Here is a 21,380-nt window from a genome sequence, read left to right as displayed (position 1 = left end):
CAACCAAAGTGGTCTTTTCAAATGTAAACCAGTTCTTGTCACTCCTTAAACCTCTCTGTGGCTTCCAAATGTGATGAGAATGAAATCCCATCTCCTCACTGAGGCCTACAAGAATCCACCCAATCTGACACATACCCACCTCCCTGACCTCAACACATACAAGTACCACTTTCCTTCTCTCTTCCTACTTTTGAGCCACACTAGCCTTCTTTCTATTCTCCAGCAAAGCCCATTCCCACATCCGAACCTTTGCGCATGTTGCTGATTCTGCTGGAGAAACTGTCCTCTGATTCTGTGTAACTGACACCATCTTGCCATCCTGAGAGGACTTCTTTCTAGGTAGCTCCCACTCCAACCCCCATCAGCCTCCATCACATTTGCCTGCTTATAATTCATGTCATTACCAGAAATTTGCTTTGTTATTTATTAACTATCTCTTTTCTAAAATACAAACTCCATGAAAGGGCTCTTGTCTCCTACACTATGCTATTCCCATCACCTAGAACAGTGCCTGGTACATAAAAGGTGCTGAAAAAATATTTCCCCACGCTGGAGTGCAGTGGCATGATCACAGCTCACTGCAGCCTTGACCTCCCAGCTGAAGCAATCCTCCCACCTCAGCCTCCCTAGTACCTGGGACTCTAGGCACTAGCCACTATACTTGGCTCATTTTTGGGGTTTTGGAGGTTTTTTGTTTTGTTTTTTTCTTTTTTTCTTCCTCGAGACGGAGTTTCACACCGTCACCCAGGCTGGAGTGCAGTGGCACGATCTCGGCTCACTGCAAGCTCTGCCTCCGAGGTTCAGGCCGTTCTCCTGCCTCAGCATCCCAAGTAGCTGGGACTACAGGCACCTGCCACCATGCCCGGCTAATTTTTTGTATTTTTTTAATAGAGACAGGGTTTCACCATGTTAGCCAGGATGATCTCGATCTCCTGACCTCGTAATCCGCCCGCCTCGGCCTCCCAAAGTGCTGAGATTACAGGCGTGAGCCACCACGCCCGGCCCCTTTGTTTTTGAGACGAAGTTTCCCTATTGTCACTCAGGCTGGAGTGTAACAGCATGATCTCAGCTCACTGCAACCTGTCTCCCAGGTTCAAGCAATTCTCCTGCCTCAGCCTCACGAGTAGCTGGGATTATAGGTTAAATTTCACCATGTTGGCCAGACTGGTCTGGAACTCCTGACCTCAGGTGATCCGCCCCACTCGGCCTCCCAAAGTACTGAGATTACAGGCCTGAGCCACCGCGCCCAACCCCCTCTGCTTTAAAAACCACTATTGGTTCCACGTGTCCTTCTGTGGGGCCCTCAATCTCACTCCATCTGCTATACAAAATCTTCCACAGCTTGTTCCAGGCTTCCCCACCAACACTACGCAACAGGATGTGCCTTCTTTCTCTTTGAAATGCCCTTTCTCAACGTCTGCCTGGCCGGGCGCAGTGGCTCACACCTGTAATCCCAGCACTTTGGGAGGCTGAGGCACGTGGAACACAAGGTCAGGCATTCGAGACCAGCTTGGCCAACATGGTGAAACCCCATTTCTATTAAAAATATGAAAAGTAGCCATGCATTGCAGATGCTTGTAATCCCAGCTTCTCGCAAGGCTGAGGCAGAGAATTGCTTGAACCCAGGAGGCAGAGGTTGCGGTGAGCTGAGATCACACCACTGCACTCCAGCCAGGGTGACAGAGTGAGACTCCATCTCAAAAAAAAGAAAAAAAGGCTGGGCGCAGTGGCTCACGCCTGTAATCCCGGCACTTTGGGAGGCCCAAGCAGGCAGATCATCTGAGGTCAGGAGTTCAAGACCAGCCTGGCCAACATGGTGAAACCCCATCTCTACTAAAAAAACATATATATAAAAACTAGCCGAGCGGGGTAGTGGATGCCTGTAATCCCAGCTACCTGAGAGGCTGAGGCAGAACTGCTTGAACCCAGGAGACGGAAGTTGCAGCAAGCAGACACAGGTCCACCGTGTCCGGAACTGGTGGGGTTCTTGGTCTCACTGACTTCAAGAATGAAACCGTGGACCCTCACTCCCCGTGAGGCATGTTCTTAAAGGAGGCATGTCTGGAGTTTCTTCCTTCTGGTGGGTTGGTGGTCTTGCTAGCTCAGGACTTCAAGAATGAAGCCGTGGACCCTCACTCCCCGTGAGGCAGCTTTTAAAGGAGGCATGTCCGGAGTTTCTTCCTTCTGGTGGGTTGGTGGTCTTGCTAGCTCAGGAGTGAAGCTGCAGACCTTCACGGTGAGTGTTACAGCTTTTAAGGCAGCACATCTGGAGTTGTTCATTCTTGCTGGTGGGTTCAAGGTCTTGCTGGCGTCAGGAGTGAACCTGTAGACCTTCACAGTGAATGTTACAGCTCATAAAGGCAGTGTGGACCCAAAGAGTGAACAACAGCAACATTTGTCACAAAAACGATCTAGAAGAGGACCCGACCGGGTTGCCAGTAGAGTTCAGGCAGCCTGCTTTTATTCTCTTATCTGGCCCCACCCACATCCTGCTGATTGGTCCGTTTTACAGAGAGCCGATTGGTCCATTTTACAGAGAGCTGATTGGTCCGTTTTGACAGGGTGCTGATTGGTGCGTTTACAATCCCTGAGCTAGACAGAAAAGTTCTCCACAGTCCCCACTAGATTAGCTAGATACAGAGTATAGACACAAAGGTTCTCCAAGTCCCCACCAGAGTAGCTAGATACAGAGTGTCAATTGGTGCATTCACAAACCCTGAGCTAGACACAGGGTGCTGATTGGTGTGTTTACAAACCTTGAGCTAGAAACAGAATGCCGATTGGTGTATTTACAATCCCTTAGCTAGACGTAAAGGTTCTCCAAGTCCCCACCAGACTCAGGAGCCCAGCTGGCTTCACCCAGTGGATCCCACATGGGGGCCTCAGGTGGAGCTGCCTGCCAGTCCCTCGCTGTGCGCCCGCACTCCTCAGCCCTTGGGTGGTCGATGGGACTGGGTGCCATGGAGCAGGGAGGCTCGGGCCACACAGGAGCCCACGGGGCGGGGGAGGCTCAGGCATGGCGGGCTGCAACTCCTAAGCCCTGCCCCTCCAGAAGGCAGCTAAGGCCTGCTGAGAAATTCAGCAGCTGATGGCCCAGGTGCTAAGCCCCTCATTGCCCCGGGCTGGCCGGCCACTCCGAGTACGGGGCCTGCCGAACCCAAGCCCACCTGGAACTCGCGCTGGCCCGCAAGCACTGCGCGCAGCCCCGGTTCCCGCCCGCGCCTCTCCCTCCACACCTCCCCGCAAGCTGAGGGAACCGGCTCCGGCCTTGGCCAGCCCAGAAAGGGCCTCCCACAGTGCAGCGGCAGGCTGAAGGGCTCCGCAAGCACGGCCAGAGTGGGCGCCAAGGCCAAGGAGGCGCCAAGAGCAAGCGAGGACTGTGAGGGCTGCCAGCACGCTGTCACCTCTCACCACTGCACTCCAGCCTCAGCGACAGAGTGAGACTCTTTCTCAAAAAAAAAAAAAGAAAAAAAAAACTCTGCGCATCCTTCAGAAAGACTGTCCTCATCTGTTCCCCGCTCTGGACAGCCGGCACTCCCTCCACCCCCGCCTGGGCCAAGCGCTGTTAGCGGCTGTGTCTTCTGACTCAGACCTCTGTAATAGCATTCCTGGGTAATACCCGTGTATGTGTCTCCTCAACTATTCTAGGAAGGCAGGGGCCATGGTAATTCATATGTGTCCCCATCGATTGGCATAGTGAATAGCATAACATAGGCACGGATGGATGGGTAGATAGTTGGACCGATGGGTGGGAGCGGGTGAGTGAGTGGATGTTAGCTGGGATGGGTGGGTGAAGGAGATGGATAGTCAGAGACATTGGAAAAGGGAACCCTGCGAAGATCAAATGTAACACCAGGAGGAGCTGACACGCTGCAGTGAAGAAGCGGGAGGGCTGGCCACAGAAGGCGGCACGCTCCGAGTGGAGCAGGTGAACGGCGAGCACTGAAGCAAGCATCACGCAATTGAACCGCTCACCCACGTGTTCCCCCCCACCATCCTCCTTCCCAGACGGCGCTTCAGCTCATTCCACCGCCCCCAACAGCCCGGTCGCCCCCACCGCCACTGAGAAAGCAAACAAAGGGGAGGAGACCCCTGCAGGTTCTGGATGCCGAGGGCCAATCGAAAGACTTAGATCCCCTGGAAGGCGGGCGCCTTGGTTTAGGGGGGTCCAATCGGTTTCAAGGGGTTGCAGCGGGGCGGGGAGATGGGCGGGAGGAGCGGGAGCGGGCCCCGCGCGCGGGGGAGGGCTACCCAGCTGGGATGGAGCGCGAAGGGCTGGGGGCGGAGCCAATGGCCCCGTGTGTCTGCTAGGAGAGGGCGGGCAGCGCCGCGGCGCGCGCGATCCGGCTGACGCATCTGGCCCCTGTTCCCCAAGACCAGATCGGGGCCGGGAGGGAGGGGGAAGAGGCGAGAGCGCGGAGGGCGCGCGTGCGCATTGGCGCGGGGAGGAGCAGGGATCTTGGCAGCGGGCGAGGAGGCTGCGAGCAAGCCGCGAACCGAGCGGGCGGCGGGCGCGCGCACCATGGGGGAGAAACCCGGGACCAGGTAAGGGAGGTGGGGCCACGCGGCGGGGCATGGGCGGCGGCTCGGGGCGGGGGCTGGGACGGTCCCAGACGAGGGCGCAGCGGAGAGTATCTGGGGGCCGGACGCCTGGGTCCCTAGGGACAGCCATCCGGGGCCGCACGCGCAGGTCCTCGAGGATAATGAGGGTGGGGGGGAAATGTCCGGGCCCCTGCAGAAAACGAGGCCTGAGGGGGATCAGAAAAACCGGTGTCGGGGTTCTCGCAGGGAAGTGGGGCCAGACTACTGGGCTCTCCCGTGCAGGCTGCGATGCAGGGACGGAGGAAGGAGGAGCAGGTGGCTGGCCCCAAGGGGTCGTGTACGGGGAGGCTGGATGCCGGGAGGGGGGGATCCACTCCAGACTCGCGCCAAGCCAATGGAAAGCCTCCTGTCCAATATCCCCCAGGTAGTCGCGCTGCCCACACCTGTCCCGAGGGCCGGGTGGCTCCTCACCCAAACTTCTACCTTCCCTTGGGTTGCCAGGAGCAACAGCTTCATCTTGGGGGAGCCGAGTGCGTGGCGACCCTCCCTGAAGCTAGATCGTATCCCTCTCCCTGGGGGTGGGGGAGGCAGTATTCACCTTGGGCGCGCGTCCACTCCCCGGATGTTTTCTGTGCAATCGAGGCTCTTTCCTTCCACTGATACCCTGAGTTCTCTTTTTTGGTCTCTAGCAAAATCCACTTCCTGTTGTGACTCAACACCCCCAAGGGGCAAGGGGTGAATGCCTGCGTCCCAGGGGAGCAGGAGCAAAAGACGAAAAGGTTGGGGCTGTAGGTCTCAACCCAGAGGGTATCAGGAATAGGGAATTGGTCCTGAGCTCTAGCTTGCTCTGCAAAACATCATATCAACCCCACTTCCAACCTATAGGGTATGAGAACCCGGGTTTCTGAGCATCAAGTAGATGAGCATCAGAAAGAGATCATCAGAGAGATGATCGGTGTCCTGGATCAGGGTTTAAACATCCCAGAGAAAGGGGAAGTTGCTGACTTGTGGGAGGCCCCTGATTTCCGTTATGTGGTTCAGGGAGTGGGACAGATGGACCAAAGGGGACTGCTAACTTGGCACAATTTCCCTCACCCCCATCAAATTCTGGGCCACAGGAAATGGAGAGAATAGCAGGAAGTGTGAAAGGACATCTGCTTCAGCTACCTCTGCTCCCACTGGGCACCTCCCTCGTCATCCCCACACTCTGCCTCCTTGGCCAGCCTAGTATATGGACGCTGCTCCTCCCCAGCCTGGCAGGAGGTGGCTGGGTTAGGATCCAAAGGGCAGGTGCCTTGCAGCTGCTCCAGGGCAATTGCCCCAGAACCACACTCCAGTTGGCCCACTGATTGTGGCTGTCACAGCCCTGTGCCAGGGCTCCTAATGGGAGGACAGAGGAAAACCAGAAGCAAAGGGGAGGGAGAGTCTGGATGATGCCATGGCACTCAGCCCCCAAGTTGGGACGGGACGACAGATAGGGTGTTTATTCTAGCGGCCACCATATCCATGTGTATTCTCTTTTATTGGTTAGGAATACCTGGGGGCCTCCATACCCTTTGCCTTACAACCTTTGGACAGCTTGGCTTTCTGGGAAGAAGGGGCAAGTGAAGTTGTAGCAGAAACTGGGCCTATGGTAGAAACCATTTAGGGCCAAAGGCCAGGGTCATTGCTCTCCTATATGCTCCAGCTGTCAGAGCTGGAGACCAGATGGAAAGATGGTTAGGTCTTACCCAGACACTGCGGTAACCTACCCATTGGGGTCCTCTGGGAATGGGGTGGTGGAGTTGGAGGAGGGATGGGCTAGTTGGCAGGATTTCACGTTCTGCTATCTATCTGAGGATCCTTTCCAGGGATCACTGCTGAGGCAGAGTGGATTGGAAGGAGTAAGGTGGTGCTTCAAAGAACAGGCCCACAATTGGCCAGATCACTGGGGTTGCCAAACACTTCCTTACCCTCCCAGCAATGGGTGGAGTCCAGGTTTAAATTGTTTCAGCAACTGGAAAGCGAATAACCTTCAATTCAACAAACTATTTATGCCAACTGCAGAGACAGATAGTGTAATATTGATTGAGAGAACGGACTCGGAGCCAGACTGCCTTGGTTTCTATTAATTCCCACCATTTACTGTCTCTGTGACCTTAAAACACTTGACCTCTCTCTGCCTCAGTTTCCTCACCTGTAAAATAGAGATATTAGGACCTCCATCACTGGGTGGTTTTATTTTATTTATTTTATTTATTTATTTATTTATTTATTTATTTATTTGGGACAGAGTCTTGCTCTGTCACCCAGGCTGGAGTGCAGTGGCTCAATCTCGGCTCACTGCAACCTAAGGCCAGGCACGGTGGCTCACACCTGTAATCCCAGCATTTGGGGAGGCTGAGGCGGGTGGATCACCTGAGGTCAGGAGTTGGAGATCAGCCTGGCTAACATGGGGAAACCTCGTCTCTACTAAAAAAATACAAAATACAGGCCAGACACAGTGGCTCAAGCCTGTAATCCCAGCCCTTTGGGAGGCTGAGGTGGGCAGATTACTTGAGGTCAGGAGTTTGAGATCAGCCTGGCCAACATGGGGAAACCCCATCTATACTAAAAATATAAAAATTAGCGGCCGGGCGTGGTGGCTCACACCTGTAATCCCAGCACTTTGGGAGGCTGAGACAGGTGGATCATGAGGTCAGGATATCGAGACCATCCTGACTAACACGGTGAAACGCCATCTCTACTAGAAATACAAAAAACTAGCCGGGCATGGTGGCGGGTGCCTGTAGTCCCAGCTACTCGGGAGGCTGAGGCAGGAGAATGGCATGAACCCACGAGGCAGAGTTCACAGTGAGCCAAGATCGCACCACTGCACTCCAGCCTGGATGACAGAGTGAGACTCCGTCTCAAAAAAAAAATTAGCCAGGCATGATGGTGGGCACCTCTAATCCCAGCTACTCAGGAGGCCGAGGCACGAGAATTGCTTGAACCCAGGAGGTGGAGGTTGCAGTGAGCTGACAGCACGCCATTGCACTCCAGCCTTGGTGATAGAGTGAGACTCCGTCTCCAAAAAAAAAAAAATACAAAACATAGCCAGGCATGGTGGCTCACGCCTGTAATCCCAGCTACTCGAGAGGCTGAAGCAGGAGAATCGCTTAAACCTGGGAGGCGGAGGTTGCAGTGAGCTGAGATCGCACCACTGCACTCCAGCCTGGGCGACAGAGTGAGACTCCATCTCAAAAAACAGAGTATTACAAGAGATGACACATTTGAAACACTTGGAACAGTGCTGGGCATGGAGTAGTCACTCTGAAATGTTAGCAGCATTATCATTTTCATAATATGGCTGGCATTGTGCTGGAGATGCCTAAATGAATAAGGCCTCTGAGGCTCACAGTCTGAGGAGGGAGGGAGCTAACTGTCCTTGTGTGCTACCACACCACAAGTAAAACATAAACAAGGTGTGACAGGAACCCAAAACAAGGAGTGACCAGGGTCTGGGCTGGGTCAGCTTCCTAAAGGCTGGGCCTTAAAAGACAAATAGGCTTTTAAGCTGTTGAGGTCGGAGTTGGGGACAGTTGGAGGTGAGTAGAGTCGAACTGGGGTAGGGCCTGTGGTAGAAACTATCTGAGGGCCAAAGGCCAGGGTCATTGCTCTCCTATATGCTCCAGCTGTCAGAGCTGTAGACCAGATGGAAAGATGGTTAGGTCTTACCCAGACACTGCGGCTACCTGCCCATTCAGGTCCTCTGGGAAGAGCCTGGGTGGTTCCTAGGGCAACCAGTGGCCATTACTAGGGACGGAAGGGGACGAAGGAGGGTGGACAAGACAAGGGGCATTTCCCCTTGCCACCACGTTAGAAATAGGAAGGGCCTTCCGGGAAGAAGGGGAAAGGGGCAGAGCTGGGCAAAGCCCCGCAGCCTCAGACAGGAGGCCTGGGTGAGCTCTGCCTCTCAGGCCTGGGAGGGAGAGGGTCCTGGTGTGGGGTCCCTGCTGAGTCTGAGGGAGGCAGTGGGGTTTCCCTTTCTGTTTTGTTAGGGTCTTCAAGAAGTCAAGCCCTAACTGCAAGGTGAGTCTCCACAGCACTTACCCTTTTGACCCTCCCTGGGCCCCAACAAAGCCCAGCCTTCCCCTAGACGATCCCCAACCTGCCCAAAGATGATCCCCAACCCCTAGCTCCCCACTTCCTGTGACAGCTAAGTGCCGACTTCCTTCCCTCCTGAAGCCCCTTGCCGCAGAGGCTGCTCAGCCTGAGCCAGCCACGGGGCTGGGTGGGGCAGGCTTGGGTCCCCAAGCAAGACCACAGAGGAGGAGGCCAGAAGCAAGCCATGTGCCTGTAGCCCTCCTAGGGGCCAACCCAAGGTGCGTGGGGCTGGGAAAAGTTAACAGCCCCCGGGCTATGGCCTATTTATCCTAGAGCCCCTTGAGGGGACCTAGTGAGGGTGGCAGCTGCTCTCTAGCTGGCTGGTTGGGCTGAGTTCTCCCTGAGGATCCAAACACACACACACACACACACACACACACACACACACACAGACACACACACACACACAGATACACACACACACAGACACACACACACACACACACACCTGGCTGGTTGGGCTGAGTCCTCCCTGAGGATCCAAACACACACACACACAGACACACACACAGACACACACACACACAGACACACACACACACACACACAGACACACACACAGACACACACACACACACAGACACACACACACACAGACACACACACACACACACCTGGCTGGTTGGGCTGAGTCCTCCCTGAGGACACACACACACGGACACACATGCACATACATGTTCACACACACACACCTGACTGGTTGGCTGAGGACACACACACACGCACACACACACACACACACACACACTGGGCTGGTGGGCAGAGGTGTGCAGAGATAAGGGAGCAGCTCAAAAGCCTAAAGCTCCACTAGTCTGAGAAACGCCAGCACCCTCACTTTCCAACACTACTGGGAGGAAACCTGGAGAAACTCCTTCCTGATAGCCCAGCCTGGAGATCCCCGGGCAGGGCAGCCAGTTTTGAGGGCTCCGATGCCCTGTCACCATCCTCCCCAATCTCCCTTGTGACCCCTTGACATCCTCAGCTCACCGTGTACTTGGGCAAGCGGGACTTCGTAGATCACCTGGACAAAGTGGACCCTGTAGGTAAGTTTTCCCAGAAAGGGACAGCTCGTTCCCCAAGAGGGAAAGAAGTTCCCGGGCCCAGGAAAGGGGGGAGCGGCCCTTTCAGGAAGTGAGCTGGTGTGTCCCCCTCCTAGATGGCGTGGTGCTTGTGGACCCTGACTACCTGAAGGACCGCAAAGGTACTGGCCCCAAGTCCAGGGGGCCCAGGGAAAGTGGGGGCTAGGGAAGTGAAATGGGCTGGCCTTGGAAGGGCGCCCCAGAGAGATGGAGGCTGGAGGTGGAAGCCAGGAGTAGGGTTCAGGCAAGTCTTATGCTGCTGAGGGAGGAGCAGCGGCTGCTAGGTGCCGGGGGACTGGGGAAGTGGGGCTCCTGACCACTCATCTTACCCTCCCTTGCCAGTGTTTGTGACCCTCACCTGCGCCTTCCGCTATGGCCGTGAAGACCTGGATGTGCTGGGCTTGTCCTTCCGCAAAGACCTGTTCATTGCCACCTACCAGGCCTTCCCCCCAGTGCCCAACCCGCCCCGGCCCCCCACCCGCCTGCAGGACCGGCTGCTGAGGAAGCTGGGCCAGCATGCCCACCCCTTCTTCTTCACAGTGAGGATGCCCCTGCCCTCCGAGGGCCAGAAGGCGGGGGCTGGGACTGTGTCTGGGGTGGGGGTGAGGCATCTGCTATGGGCAGATCTGGAAGAAACAGTGAGGCAGGGACCCTAGATCCACTTCCCTTCAGGGTCCCAGTGCATTCAGGAAGCCCTTGATTATCTGCCTCCTCTCTGGAGCCCCTTCCTTCTTCCTTTCTCATCCCCAGGAGTCCTTTCTCCAGCCTTTTTTTTTTTTTTTTTTTTGGCTGAGACAAAGTCTCGCTCTGTCGCCCAGGCTGGAGTGCAGTGGCACAATCTTGGTTCACTGCAACCCCCGCCTCCCAGGTTCAAGTGATTCTCATGCCTCAGCCTCCCGAGTAGCTGGGATTACAGGCATGCACCACCACACACGACTAATTGTGTATTTTTAGTAGTGATGGAGTTTTGCCACGTTGGTCAGGCTGGTCTGGAACCCCTGACCTCAGGTGATCCGCCCACCTCGGCCTTCCAAAGTGTTGGGATTACAGACGTGAGCCACCACACCCAGCCTCTCCAGCCTCTTAGGTTGAGATCTGGAGGAAGATCTGGGGGCTTTCTGGAAGAACTGAAGTCTTCTCTTTCCTCCGCCACAGATACCCCAGAATCTTCCATGCTCTGTCACGCTGCAGCCAGGCCCAGAGGATACAGGGAAGGTATGGGAGGAACAGCTCTGAGGGCTCCTAGGGCAGGACAGGGGCCAGCAGGAGCCTGGAGGCACAGCTGGGCCACAGGGTGAACTGTCGAGATGCCAGGGTGGGGCCGAGGGTAGGCCAGTGTCCCCCGTGGAAGTGGGATGTATATGGTGGTCATTGTGCATGCGTGACACTGCCTCCTGTTCTCCGGCCCCGCGTGGATCTGGGGATGGGGGCTCCCCTTGCACTACCATGGCCAAGCCTCTGCCAGGTTCTGGGCTTTGGAGAGGAAGAAGACTTAGTCCCCAGGGTCGTGAGACCACAATGGGGCAAGAGTCCCTGCCCGAGAGGAGGGAAGGGGGAGGAAGAAAGGGGAGTGATGGTGGCGGGAGCCTTCGGTAAGATGTGGCCTTTTCTCCCCCTCCCGAGGCCTGCGGCGTAGACTTTGAGATTCGAGCCTTCTGTGCTAAATCACTAGAAGAGAAAAGCCACAAAAGGTAAGGGAAGCGACCTCCTCTGTGGTGTAAGAGGAGGCTTTCCTCCCCACTTCCAGGAGCCCAGGCCCCATGCGGGGGAGGAGTAGGGGTTGGGGTGTCTGAGGACCGACCCATCCTGCCCTCATCCCCATCCCAGGAACTCTGTGCGGCTGGTGATCCGAAAGGTGCAGTTCGCTCCAGAGAAACCCGGCCCCCAGCCTTCAGCCGAAACCACACGCCACTTCCTCATGTCTGACCGGTCCCTGCACCTCGAGGCTTCCCTGGACAAGGAGGTGGGGTGTGAGAGGGTGATGCGGATGCCACGGTGCAGTTTAGGCCCTGGGGGAGGGGCGAAGCCACACGTCAAGATGACATTTGTAAAGGAGGTTGCCTTGGCTGGGTGTGGAGAGTTGCCGTGGGCTTGGGTTTGAGGGGAGGGGGCCAGAACAATGTGTCTGTGTTTGGGGACACACTGATGATGGGAACAGTGAAAACCAGATCCAATTCACATGACCCCCTCCCCCTAAAGCTGTACTACCATGGGGAGCCCCTCAATGTAAATGTCCACGTCACCAACAACTCCACCAAGACCGTCAAGAAGATCAAAGTCTCTGGTAGGAGGTGGGGTTTGGAAGGGCATCTTTGGGGAGGGCGTTACTGCACAGGTGGCCCCTGGTGTGACCTCAGCCCAGGCCATTTCCCAGTGCGGGAGACCCACCAGGGCTCAAAAAACTTAGGTTGTTCCAGAATGATACAGGGAACCTCGGTGTTTACTGCTTCAGGGGGCAGCATGGGGGGCCACGCCACGGGGTCTGGAGTTGTGGTGTGGTGGTGGCTTGTGCTCCATCCAGAGCTGCCTGACCCCGTCCCACCCCACAGTGAGACAGTACGCCGACATCTGCCTCTTCAGCACCGCCCAGTACAAGTGTCCTGTGGCGCAACTTGAACAAGAGTGAGTATCGGGAGAGACCCAGGTCCCAATCTAGGGGAGAAGAGCAGGATCAGGAGAATGTGAGGGTGGAGGAAGAATTCTTCCTGAACCATCTCCACTTTTTTTTTTTTTTTTGAGATGGAGTTTTTGCTCTTGTTGCCCAGCCTGGAGTGCAGTGGGGCCGCCTCTGCTCACTGCAACCTCCACCTCCTGGGTTCAAGCGATTCTCCTGCCTCAGCCTCCCAAGTAGCTGGGACTACAGGCATGCACCACCATACCTGGCTTATTTTTAATAGAGACGAGGTTTCACCATGTTGGCCAGGCTAGTTGCGAACCCCTGACCTCAAATGACCCACCTGCCGCTGCCTCTCAAAGTGCTGGGATTACAGGCGTGAGCCGCCGTGACTGGCCACCATCTTCACTTAAAAGGGTATTCCCTCCACAGCCAGGCTCTGGGCTGTTAATTTTCTTGAGCACTTTGAGCCAAAACCTACTCCCTTGTGACCTGTGCCCAAAGAAACAAGGGACCAGTGAGGGGGAGATGCTGCTTGGAGGTGATAGGCCACCCCTTGCCCAGCCCAGTGTCCCCAAGCGTCTTGTTCTCTTGTCCCCACCCCCAGTGACCAGGTATCTCCCAGCTCCACGTTCTGTAAGGTGTACACCATAACCCCGCTGCTCAGCGACAACCGGGAGAAGCGGGGTCTCGCCCTGGATGGGAAACTCAAGCACGAGGACACCAACCTGGCTTCCAGCACCATGTGAGGGTGGGGCTGGGGCGGGTCCCCTGCAGGCCAGGGGCCAGACGTCGGTTCAGTGCTAACTATGTGCCAGGCTCTATCCTAGGTGCCAGGGATGTATCAGTGAACAGAAGAGACAAAAAGAACTCTTACATTCTAGGGGAGGGAAGAGAGACAAATCCAATCAGTGGTCACTGTATAGCAGGTTTAGTGACGAGTACGAAGGAGAAAAAGCCAGGCAGAGAAGGAGAGATGGGGGACAGTGAGGTGCGAAGGTGAATTCGGAGTAAGGACCCAGCGGAAGTAAGCAACGTGGGCGAGCAGGAGAGGAGGGTTCTGGGCAGAGAGAAAACAAAGACCCAGAGGTGGGGCAGCCTGGGGTGTTGGAGGAATGGGGAGGTGCCATCGTGCCCTCGGGCAGCAGCAGCCCTGAAGGTCCTCAGCTTCACAAAGGGCTGGATTTCATCTCTCCCTGTGCCTTTGTTCAGGGTTCTCACTGCACAGCCACACACAGCAGGCCCGGAGGGCAACTTAGCGAGAACAAAGTACCAGGAGAGGAGGAGGAGGTGAAGTCAGGGGCTAATGGAGAGCCGGACGGTGCAGGGCTGTTAGCGGAGAAGGGCATCAGCCGTTACTGGAGCGCAGCCACAGGAGGCTCTGAGCAGGGACTGCAGTGCGCACCGTACCATAACCACACAGCCTGGGCTGCTGGGGCCCCGGGGGCCTGTGTGAGTTTGTGGTCCTGCCCAGAGTCCCCGTGGGAACCCCACGGTGGGCCAGGTGACAGGGTGATAGGCCCTGGTCTGACTCCACCACCCTCAATTGCAGCGTGAAGGAGGGTGCCAACAAGGAGGTGCTGGGAATCCTGGTGTCCTACAGGGTCAAGGTGAAGCTGGTGGTGTCTCGAGGCGGGTGAGTGCCATGGGGGAGCCCTGGTGGGGGTCACACTGGCTCTCCCTAGTCCCGTGTCGTCGTCCTCTTCACGGTGCCTCTCCCCTTCCCCAGGGATGTCTCTGTGGAGCTGCCTTTTGTTCTTATGCACCCCAAGCCCCACGACCACATCCCCCTCCCCAGACCCCAGTCAGGTGAGCACACTACCCACCCCAGCCCTCAGAGGGAGGACCTGAAGCAGGGCCAGTGGAGGAAAACTGGCCCTTCAAGCACCCACCCCCACACCCCCTCTTCCCGTCCCCCCAGCCGCTCCAGAGACAGACGTCCCTGTGGACACCAACCTCATTGAATTTGATACCAAGTAAGAAACTCATTCCCCTACTTGACCCCCTTGGGACAAAGATTCCTGTAACATTCAAATCTGCCCTCATACCTCTTCCTTGCTTTCTGGGGGGAGAAGGGGATTGTAGCATCAAATCAAGATGCCTTAGCCTTGTGAGGCTGCCTCTTGCTGCGTTTTCTTTGTCCTTTCCTGTAAACACCTCTGGTCCCACTGCTGTTCGAATGCCTCTGTCCCAGAGGCCTAGCTTCGGGGAGGGCAGGGAGTGGGAGGCTGGGAAAAGAGTCGGAAGCCCTCACCTCACAGCCCTCTTTCCCACCACCAAGCTATGCCACAGATGATGACATTGTGTTTGAGGACTTTGCCCGGCTTCGGCTGAAGGGGATGAAGGATGATGACTATGATGATCAACTCTGCTAGGAAGCGGGGCAGGAAGAAGGGAGGGGATGGGGTTGGGAGAGGTGAGGGCAGGATCGAGATCCCCACTGTCACTGGGGAACTGTCCCAGCCGCTCTTCCCTTCCCCTCACCTGGAAGCTGCTTCATCCAATCCCTTCACTCTCCCTCCCCCAACCCCCCAAGATACGCACTGGACCCTCTCTTGCTGAATGTGGGCATTAATTTCTTGACTGCAGCTCTGCTTCTCCAGCCCCGCAGTGGGTGGCAAGCTGTGTTCATACCTAAATTTTCTGGAAGGGGACAGTGAAAAGAAGAGTGACAGGAGGGAAAGGGGGAGATAAAACTCCCACTCTCAACCTCACACCAACACCTCCCATTACCACTCTCTCTGTCCCCATTCCTTCAAGAGGAGACCCTTCGGGGACAAGGCCGTTTCTTTGTTTCTGAGCATAAATAAGAAAATAAATCTTTTACTAAGCATGAGTGTGTTTTCTCTGTAGTGTTTAGGGAGTGTATAGTGTGCTTATCCATGATTCTGTTAGCTTGTGGGGGAGGACCCAGTCTCTCTTCTGCACCCAAAAGGCACCTGACACAGAGGCTATCAGTAAATGTTTATTGGATGACTGTGCTGTGGCCGTGTTCCAAGGTAAACATCAAAACTTGACTTAGTCCAAACTCGAGGGTGAGGCTTGATAAGGCCACAAAGTAAACTTAGTCATTTATAGAGGTCATAATAACTAAACTAACTTGCCTGCAGACAGACGCTCACAGGAGCTAGGCAGGGCAGGCTCTTCCCTGTTGCGGCTGACGCGCATGACCACCTGTGACCTGTTGTGACCGAGTTGTGTTCATTTCCACTGCTCCTTACGGTTGCTCAAGCAGTCTGCTCCTGTGGCTCGGTGGGGCCACAACCTCAGGCCTCACCAGACAAGCCACAGGACGTCTCTGTGGAGTCTGGTACCTACATTCTAACACAGAAGCTGAGGCTTGGGCAGCAAGAACGTCATGCTGCCGTGGGCCCTTGTCCTAGGGACCACATCCTAGTGCTGCTCATGGGATGTTCATCAGGGACTCCCTGAGGCTTGACCGAAGCCCCAGGCTGGGCTGGAGGGAGTCAGCATCACTCCACGCACATTCCTCACCTCCATCATCCGCTTCCACTCCTGAAGCCCAACCTTTCTCCTAAAGCCCCTTCATTCCACAAACAATCTTGATTTGAGTCCCTACAATGTACCAGGCATAGTATAGCAGTAGAACAACAACAAAAAAAAAAACATTAATTCATTCCCTTTTTTTTTTTTTTTTTTGAGACGGAGTCTCGCTCTGCCGCCCAGGCTGGAGTGCAGTGGCGCCATCTCGGCTCACTGTAACCTCCGCCTCCCAGGTTCAAGCGATTCTCCTGCCTCAGCCTCCCGAGTAGCTGGGATTACAGGCTCCCGCCACGACTCCCAGCTAATTTTTGTATTTTTAGTAGAGACAGGGTTTCGCCATGTTGGTCAGGCTGTTCTCAAACTCCTCACTTCAAGTGGTCCACCCGCCTCCGCCTACCAAAGTGCTGGGATTACAGGCATGAGCCACCGCGCCCGGCCTCCCTAGTTATTTAACTACAATATCTATGCTTCAGAGGAGAAGCACCGGAGCAAGGAGAATGCGTGACAGGGAGTTCTGAGCTAGGCTGAGTGTGGGGAAGATTTCCCTGAGAAAGTGACCTTTAAGCAGAGAAGTGAAAGATGAGGGGAGTTCGGGGACCGTGCAGGGATGAGCATTCTGGGCAATGGCAGTGTCATGTGAAGGCAGGAGGAAACAGCACATCTGGGACCTAAAGAGGCCAGAGAGACTGGGCCAGAGACAGCCAGAGGCAAAGTAGTTCCTTCTGGCTGCTGAGCCAGATGGGGGCGGCTCGCACAGGCCTTTAGTCTATGTTATGGCTCGTGACTTCTAGTTAAATCGCCATTTACCCACAAGCTTTAAGTGCTGCCGAAAGGCCTGTGACCTTGCTTACCCTGCCACAGCGGCAGCCTCCCCTGCAGACACTGGACTTTCTCATGCGGAAGAACCATCCCCTCTAATACCATCTCCAGCATCCCTCCGACTCCTGTGCACCTGCTCCTTGACCTCTAAGCCCAGGGATCTCAATTTTTTTTTTTTTTTCAGATGGAGTCTTGCTTTGTCGCCCAGGCTGGAATGCAGTGGCGCAATCTTGGCTCACTGCAACCTTTGCCTCCAGGGTTCAAGCAATTATTCTGCCTCAGCTTCCCAAGTAACTGGGACTACAGGCACGCGCCACCATGCCCGGCTAATTTTTGTATTTTTAGTAAAGACAAGGTTTCACCATATTGGCCAGGTTGGTCTCGAACCCTTGACCTCCTGATCCACCCACCTTGGCCCCCCAAAGTGCTGGGATTACAGGCGTGAGCCACCGCGCCTGGCCAATCTCAGATTTTTTTCAGGAGAATCAAAACCCTCGGGGTGCCATGGTAAAAATCCAGAGTCGGGCTCCACCTTTCCAGATTCTGAGTCACAAGGTACCAAAAAGAATCCAAAAATCCGGATTTTTAATTAGTACACACTTTGAGAAACTGCCCTTTTTATTTATTTAATTTATTTATTTATTATTATCTTTTTTTGAGATGGAGTCTCATTTTGTCACCCAGGCTGGAGGGCAATGGCGCGATCTCAGCTCACTGCAACCTCCGCCTCCGGGGTTCAAGCCGTTCTCCCGCCTCAGCCTTCTGAGTAGCTGGGATTACAGGCACGTGCCACCATGCCCGGCTAATTTTTGTATTTTTATAGAGCCAAGATCTCTCCATTGCACTCCAGCCTGGGTGACAAGAGCAAAACTCTGTCTCAATAAATAAATAAATAGTCTAATTCAATGGCATTTAGTATATTCACAATGTTGTACAACCATCACCTCCGTCTACTTCCAAACATTTGGCTTCCTGTATTTTTAATAACATAAATTTTTTAAAATTGTCTTTCTTAAGGGCGGGCACAGTGGCTCACACCTGTAATTTGTAATCCCAGCACTTTGGGAGGCCGAGGCGGGTGGATCGCCTGAGGTCGAGTTCGAGACCAGCCTGGCCAACGTAGTGAAACCCTGTCTCTACTAAAAATACAAAAAATTAGCTGAGCATGGTGGCGGGCACCAGTAATCCCAGCTACTCGGGAGGCTAAGGCAGGAGAATCACTTGAACCCTGGAGGTGGAGGTTGCAGTGAGCTGAAATTGTGCCACTGCACTCCACCCTGGGCAACAAGAACAAAACTCCATCTCAAAAAAAAAATTCTTTTTGCTTTTTAGGTTCATACACTAGGAAAATTTTTTATTTATTTTCATGTAGTCAGTTATAATAGCCACAAAAAAAAAATTAAAAAAAAAAAAAAACAGCTTATGGCCAGGCGCAGTGGCTCACGCCTGTAATCCCAGCACTTTGGGAGGCCGAGGCAGGTGGATCACAAGGTCAGGAGATCGAGACCATCCTGCTAACACAGTGAAACCCTGTCTCTACTAAAAATACAAAAAAAAAAAAAAATTAGCCGGGCGTGGTGGCGGGCACCTGTAGTGCCAGCTACTCAGGAGGCTGAGGCAGGAGAATGGCGTGAACCTGGGAGGCAGAGCTTGCAGTGAGCCGAGATGGTGCCACTGCACTCCAGCCTGGGCGACAGAGCGAGACTCCGTCTCAAAAAAAAAAAAAAAAAAAAAAAAACAAAAACAAAAAAAACAACAACAAAAAACAGTTTATTGGGTTTTTTGTCACAAAGCTTTTGGCCCTTCTGCCTTCTCACTACTTGACACTTCCTTTTCTTTCCAGCCTATACTTCAAGGTCATCATATCAACCCCTATCTCATCAGCACACTCGACCTCCGTTCACAATCCTGTTCTCAATCCACAGCCTGGATCCATCCAACTATCTCCCTTCTCTGCTCTGAACACAGGAGTTGGTGCTCATACAACCACTTGCTTGTTCATTCAACAAATTTTTTTTTTTGAGACAGAGTTCTCGCTGTGTCACCCATGCTAAAATGCAGTGGCCCAATCTTGACTCACCACAACCTCCGCCTGCCGGATTCAAGCGATTCTCCCACCTCGGCCTCCCAAGTAGCTGGGATTACAGGCGCCTGCCACCCCGCCTGGCTAATTTTTGTATTTTTTAGTAGAGATGGGGGTTTCACCATGTTGGCCAGGCTGGTCTCGAACTCCTGGCCTCATGTGATCCACCTGCCTCAGCCTCCCAAAGTGCTGGGATTACAGGCGTCAGCCACCGCGCCCGGCCAACAAACTTTTTTGAACACATTCTAGGTACCGGACACTAGATACGAATCTGGGGCTGCTAAAAATATATGGTCTCTAACCCAAGGTGGGCCCCCAACACCCGATAAGCTTTTGTCTCTCTCCATGTCCCTGGTTACCTCCCTCTCCTGCTCCCATTCTATGCACTAATTCTTTTTTTTTTTTTTAAGGTGGAGTTTCACTCTTGTTGTCCAGGCTGGAGTGCAATGGCACGATCTCCGCTCACGGCAATCTCTGCCTCCCCGGTTCAAGCGATTCTCCCACCTCGGCCTCCCAAGTAGCTGGGATTACAGGCGCCCGCCACCATGCCTGGCTAATTTTTGTATTTTTAGTAGAGACGAGGTTTCACCATATTGGCCAGGCTGGTCTCAAACTCCTGACCTCAGGTGATCTGCCCGCCTCAGCCTCCCAAAGTGGTAGGATTACAGGCGTGAGCCACCGCGCCTGGCTACCTACGCACTAATTTTCTACCTTCCTCATGCTCAAAGTGACTTCTGTTTTTCACAGAGATTAGGCAATGAAGGATGAATAATTTCAACTTCCCACCTCCTACTGACAAACAGTGACATCTACACCAATCCTCCTACAGAACCAAGGTTAAGATGCCTTCTCCAGTTCAAAGCTAATCCCTCCACCTGTGCTCAGATCGCTGCCCTCCCACCTCCACTGAGACCTTGATTCACCAAACCACACCCCTCTCTTACCTGTGTCTATGGCTCTTCCTCCATGGTAAATAAGCCCACATAAGTCTATTCCATTTAAGGAAAGAGGAGGGAGGAAGAAAAAAAAGAGGAAGAAGGGAAGGAGAAACCAAACAAAACACTCCCCTCTACACTTATGTCTCTTATTTATTTCCTCTCTTCTTTTGTTTTGTTTTGTTTTTTGAAACAGAGTTTCGCTCTTGTCACCCAGGCTGGAGTGCAATGGCGAGATCTCGGCTCACTATAACCTCCGCCTCCCGGGTTCAAGTGATTCTCCAGCCTCAGCCTCCTGAGTAGCTTGGATTACAGACACCCACCACCATACCCAGCTAATTTTTGTATTTTTAGTAGAGACGGGGTTTCACCATGTTGGCCAGGCTGGTCTCGAACTCCTGACCTCATGATCTTCCCGCCTCAGCCTCCCAAAGTGCTGGGATTACAGGCGTGAGCTACCGCACCCAGCCCTCTCTTACTCTTCATTCTTTCTTTACTTTCTGTTTTCAAAGTTATATATACACATAAAGAATCAGATAGTACTACAAGACCTATTACAATAAAAAGCAGACCCTTCCCACTCTAATTTCCTCCTCCTCGGAGGCAACTACTTTCACCACCTTTTTTTTTTGAGACAGGGTCTTGCTCTGTCACCCTTGGCATGATCACGGCTTACTGCACCCTCCTCGATGCCCCAGGCTGAAGAGATCCTGCCACCTCAGCCTCCCAAGTAACTGGGACTACAGGTGCCAGCCACCATGCCCAGCTAGTTTTTTTTAATTTTTTTTATTATTTTATTAATTTTATTTATTTATGTATTTATTTTGAGACAGAGTCTCACACTCTGTCACCAAGGCTGGAGTGCAGTGGCACTGTGTCGGCTCACTGCAATCTCCGTCTCCTGAGTTCAAGCAATTATCCTGCCTTAGCCTCCCGAGTAGCTGGGATTACAGGTGTCCACCACCATGACCAGCTAGTTTTTATATTTTTAGTAGAGACAGGGTTTCACCATGTTGGCCAGGTTGGTCTTGAACTCCTGACCTCAGGTGATCCACCCACCTTGGCCTCCCAAAGTGCTGGGATTACAGGTGTGAGCCACCGCACCCGGCCAGTTTTTTTATTTTTTGTAGAGATGGGGTATCCTCACGTTGCTCAGGCTACACCCGGCCTACTTTCACCACCTTTAGATGTTTATTTTGGCATTTACCTCCCTATCTCTAAACATGCTTATTTGGCAACTTCATGATTTTTGTTTTTGTTTTTTGTTTTGAGAGAGGGTCACGCTCTGTCGCCCATGCTGGAGTGCAATGGCGCAATCTCGGCTCACTGCAACCTCCGCCTCCCAGGTTCAAGTGATTCTCCTGCCTCAGCCTCCTGAGTAGCTGGGACTACAGACACGTGCCACCACGCCCAGCTAATTTTTGTATTTTTAGTAGAGATGGGTTTCACCATGTTGGCCAAGATGGTCTCCAACTCTCCACCTCAGGTGATCTGCCAGCCCCGGCCTCCCAAAGTGCTGGGATTACAGACATGAGCCACCACACCTGGCTCGTGTGATAGATTTTTTTTTCATTACTTCCCTCATGGTTTGATTTTTCAAGGGGGTTTTTGTTTGTTTGTTTGTTTTTGTTTTCGAGATGGAGTACTGCTCTGAATTGCAGTGTCACTGATACCTTCCA

At 53.8% G+C, this 21,380-nt stretch overlaps 1 protein-coding gene across 7 annotated transcripts; it reads left to right on the top strand.

The window, feature by feature from the left end:
- The first annotated feature begins 4,288 nt into the window (after positions 1-4,288).
- Positions 4,289-15,193, top strand: ARRB2 (arrestin beta 2). Of its 7 annotated transcripts, none has more exons than XM_055257925.2 (15): positions 4,289-4,545; positions 8,562-8,592; positions 9,650-9,710; positions 9,824-9,868; positions 10,089-10,285; positions 10,902-10,961; positions 11,370-11,437; positions 11,574-11,709; positions 11,946-12,030; positions 12,296-12,368; positions 12,968-13,105; positions 13,913-13,996; positions 14,090-14,169; positions 14,282-14,336; positions 14,642-15,193. In XM_055257925.2, exons 1-15 carry the CDS (start codon positions 4,523-4,525, stop codon positions 14,733-14,735), a joined length of 1,230 nt encoding a protein of 409 aa, XP_055113900.1. In that variant the 5' UTR covers positions 4,289-4,522; the 3' UTR covers positions 14,736-15,193. The 7 variants fall into 7 exon arrangements, with proteins under 7 accessions (XP_055113900.1, XP_055113899.1, XP_055113898.1 ...); XM_055257924.2 differs by having other exon boundaries at positions 4,315-4,545; positions 14,246-14,336; XM_055257923.2 differs by having other exon boundaries at positions 4,315-4,545; positions 10,089-10,348.
- The last annotated feature ends 6,187 nt before the right edge of the window (positions 15,194-21,380 follow it).

This window comes from Symphalangus syndactylus, chromosome 20, assembly GCF_028878055.3.
Source record: "Symphalangus syndactylus isolate Jambi chromosome 20, NHGRI_mSymSyn1-v2.1_pri, whole genome shotgun sequence".
Taxonomy (NCBI): domain Eukaryota; kingdom Metazoa; phylum Chordata; class Mammalia; order Primates; family Hylobatidae; genus Symphalangus; species Symphalangus syndactylus.
This window is presented reverse-complemented; position numbering and strand designations above follow the sequence as displayed.

Bases quoted from the DNA above. Each gene is read 5' to 3' on its own strand.
- ARRB2 (XM_055257923.2), top strand. From the start codon at position 4,523: ATGGGGGAGAAACCCGGGACCAG. The intron at 12,031-12,295 runs GTAGGAGGTGGG...CCCACCCCACAG, and splicing joins CAAGAAGATCAAAGTCTCTG to TGAGACAGTACGCCGACATC. The intron at 14,337-14,641 runs GTAAGAAACTCA...CCCACCACCAAG, and splicing joins CTCATTGAATTTGATACCAA to CTATGCCACAGATGATGACA.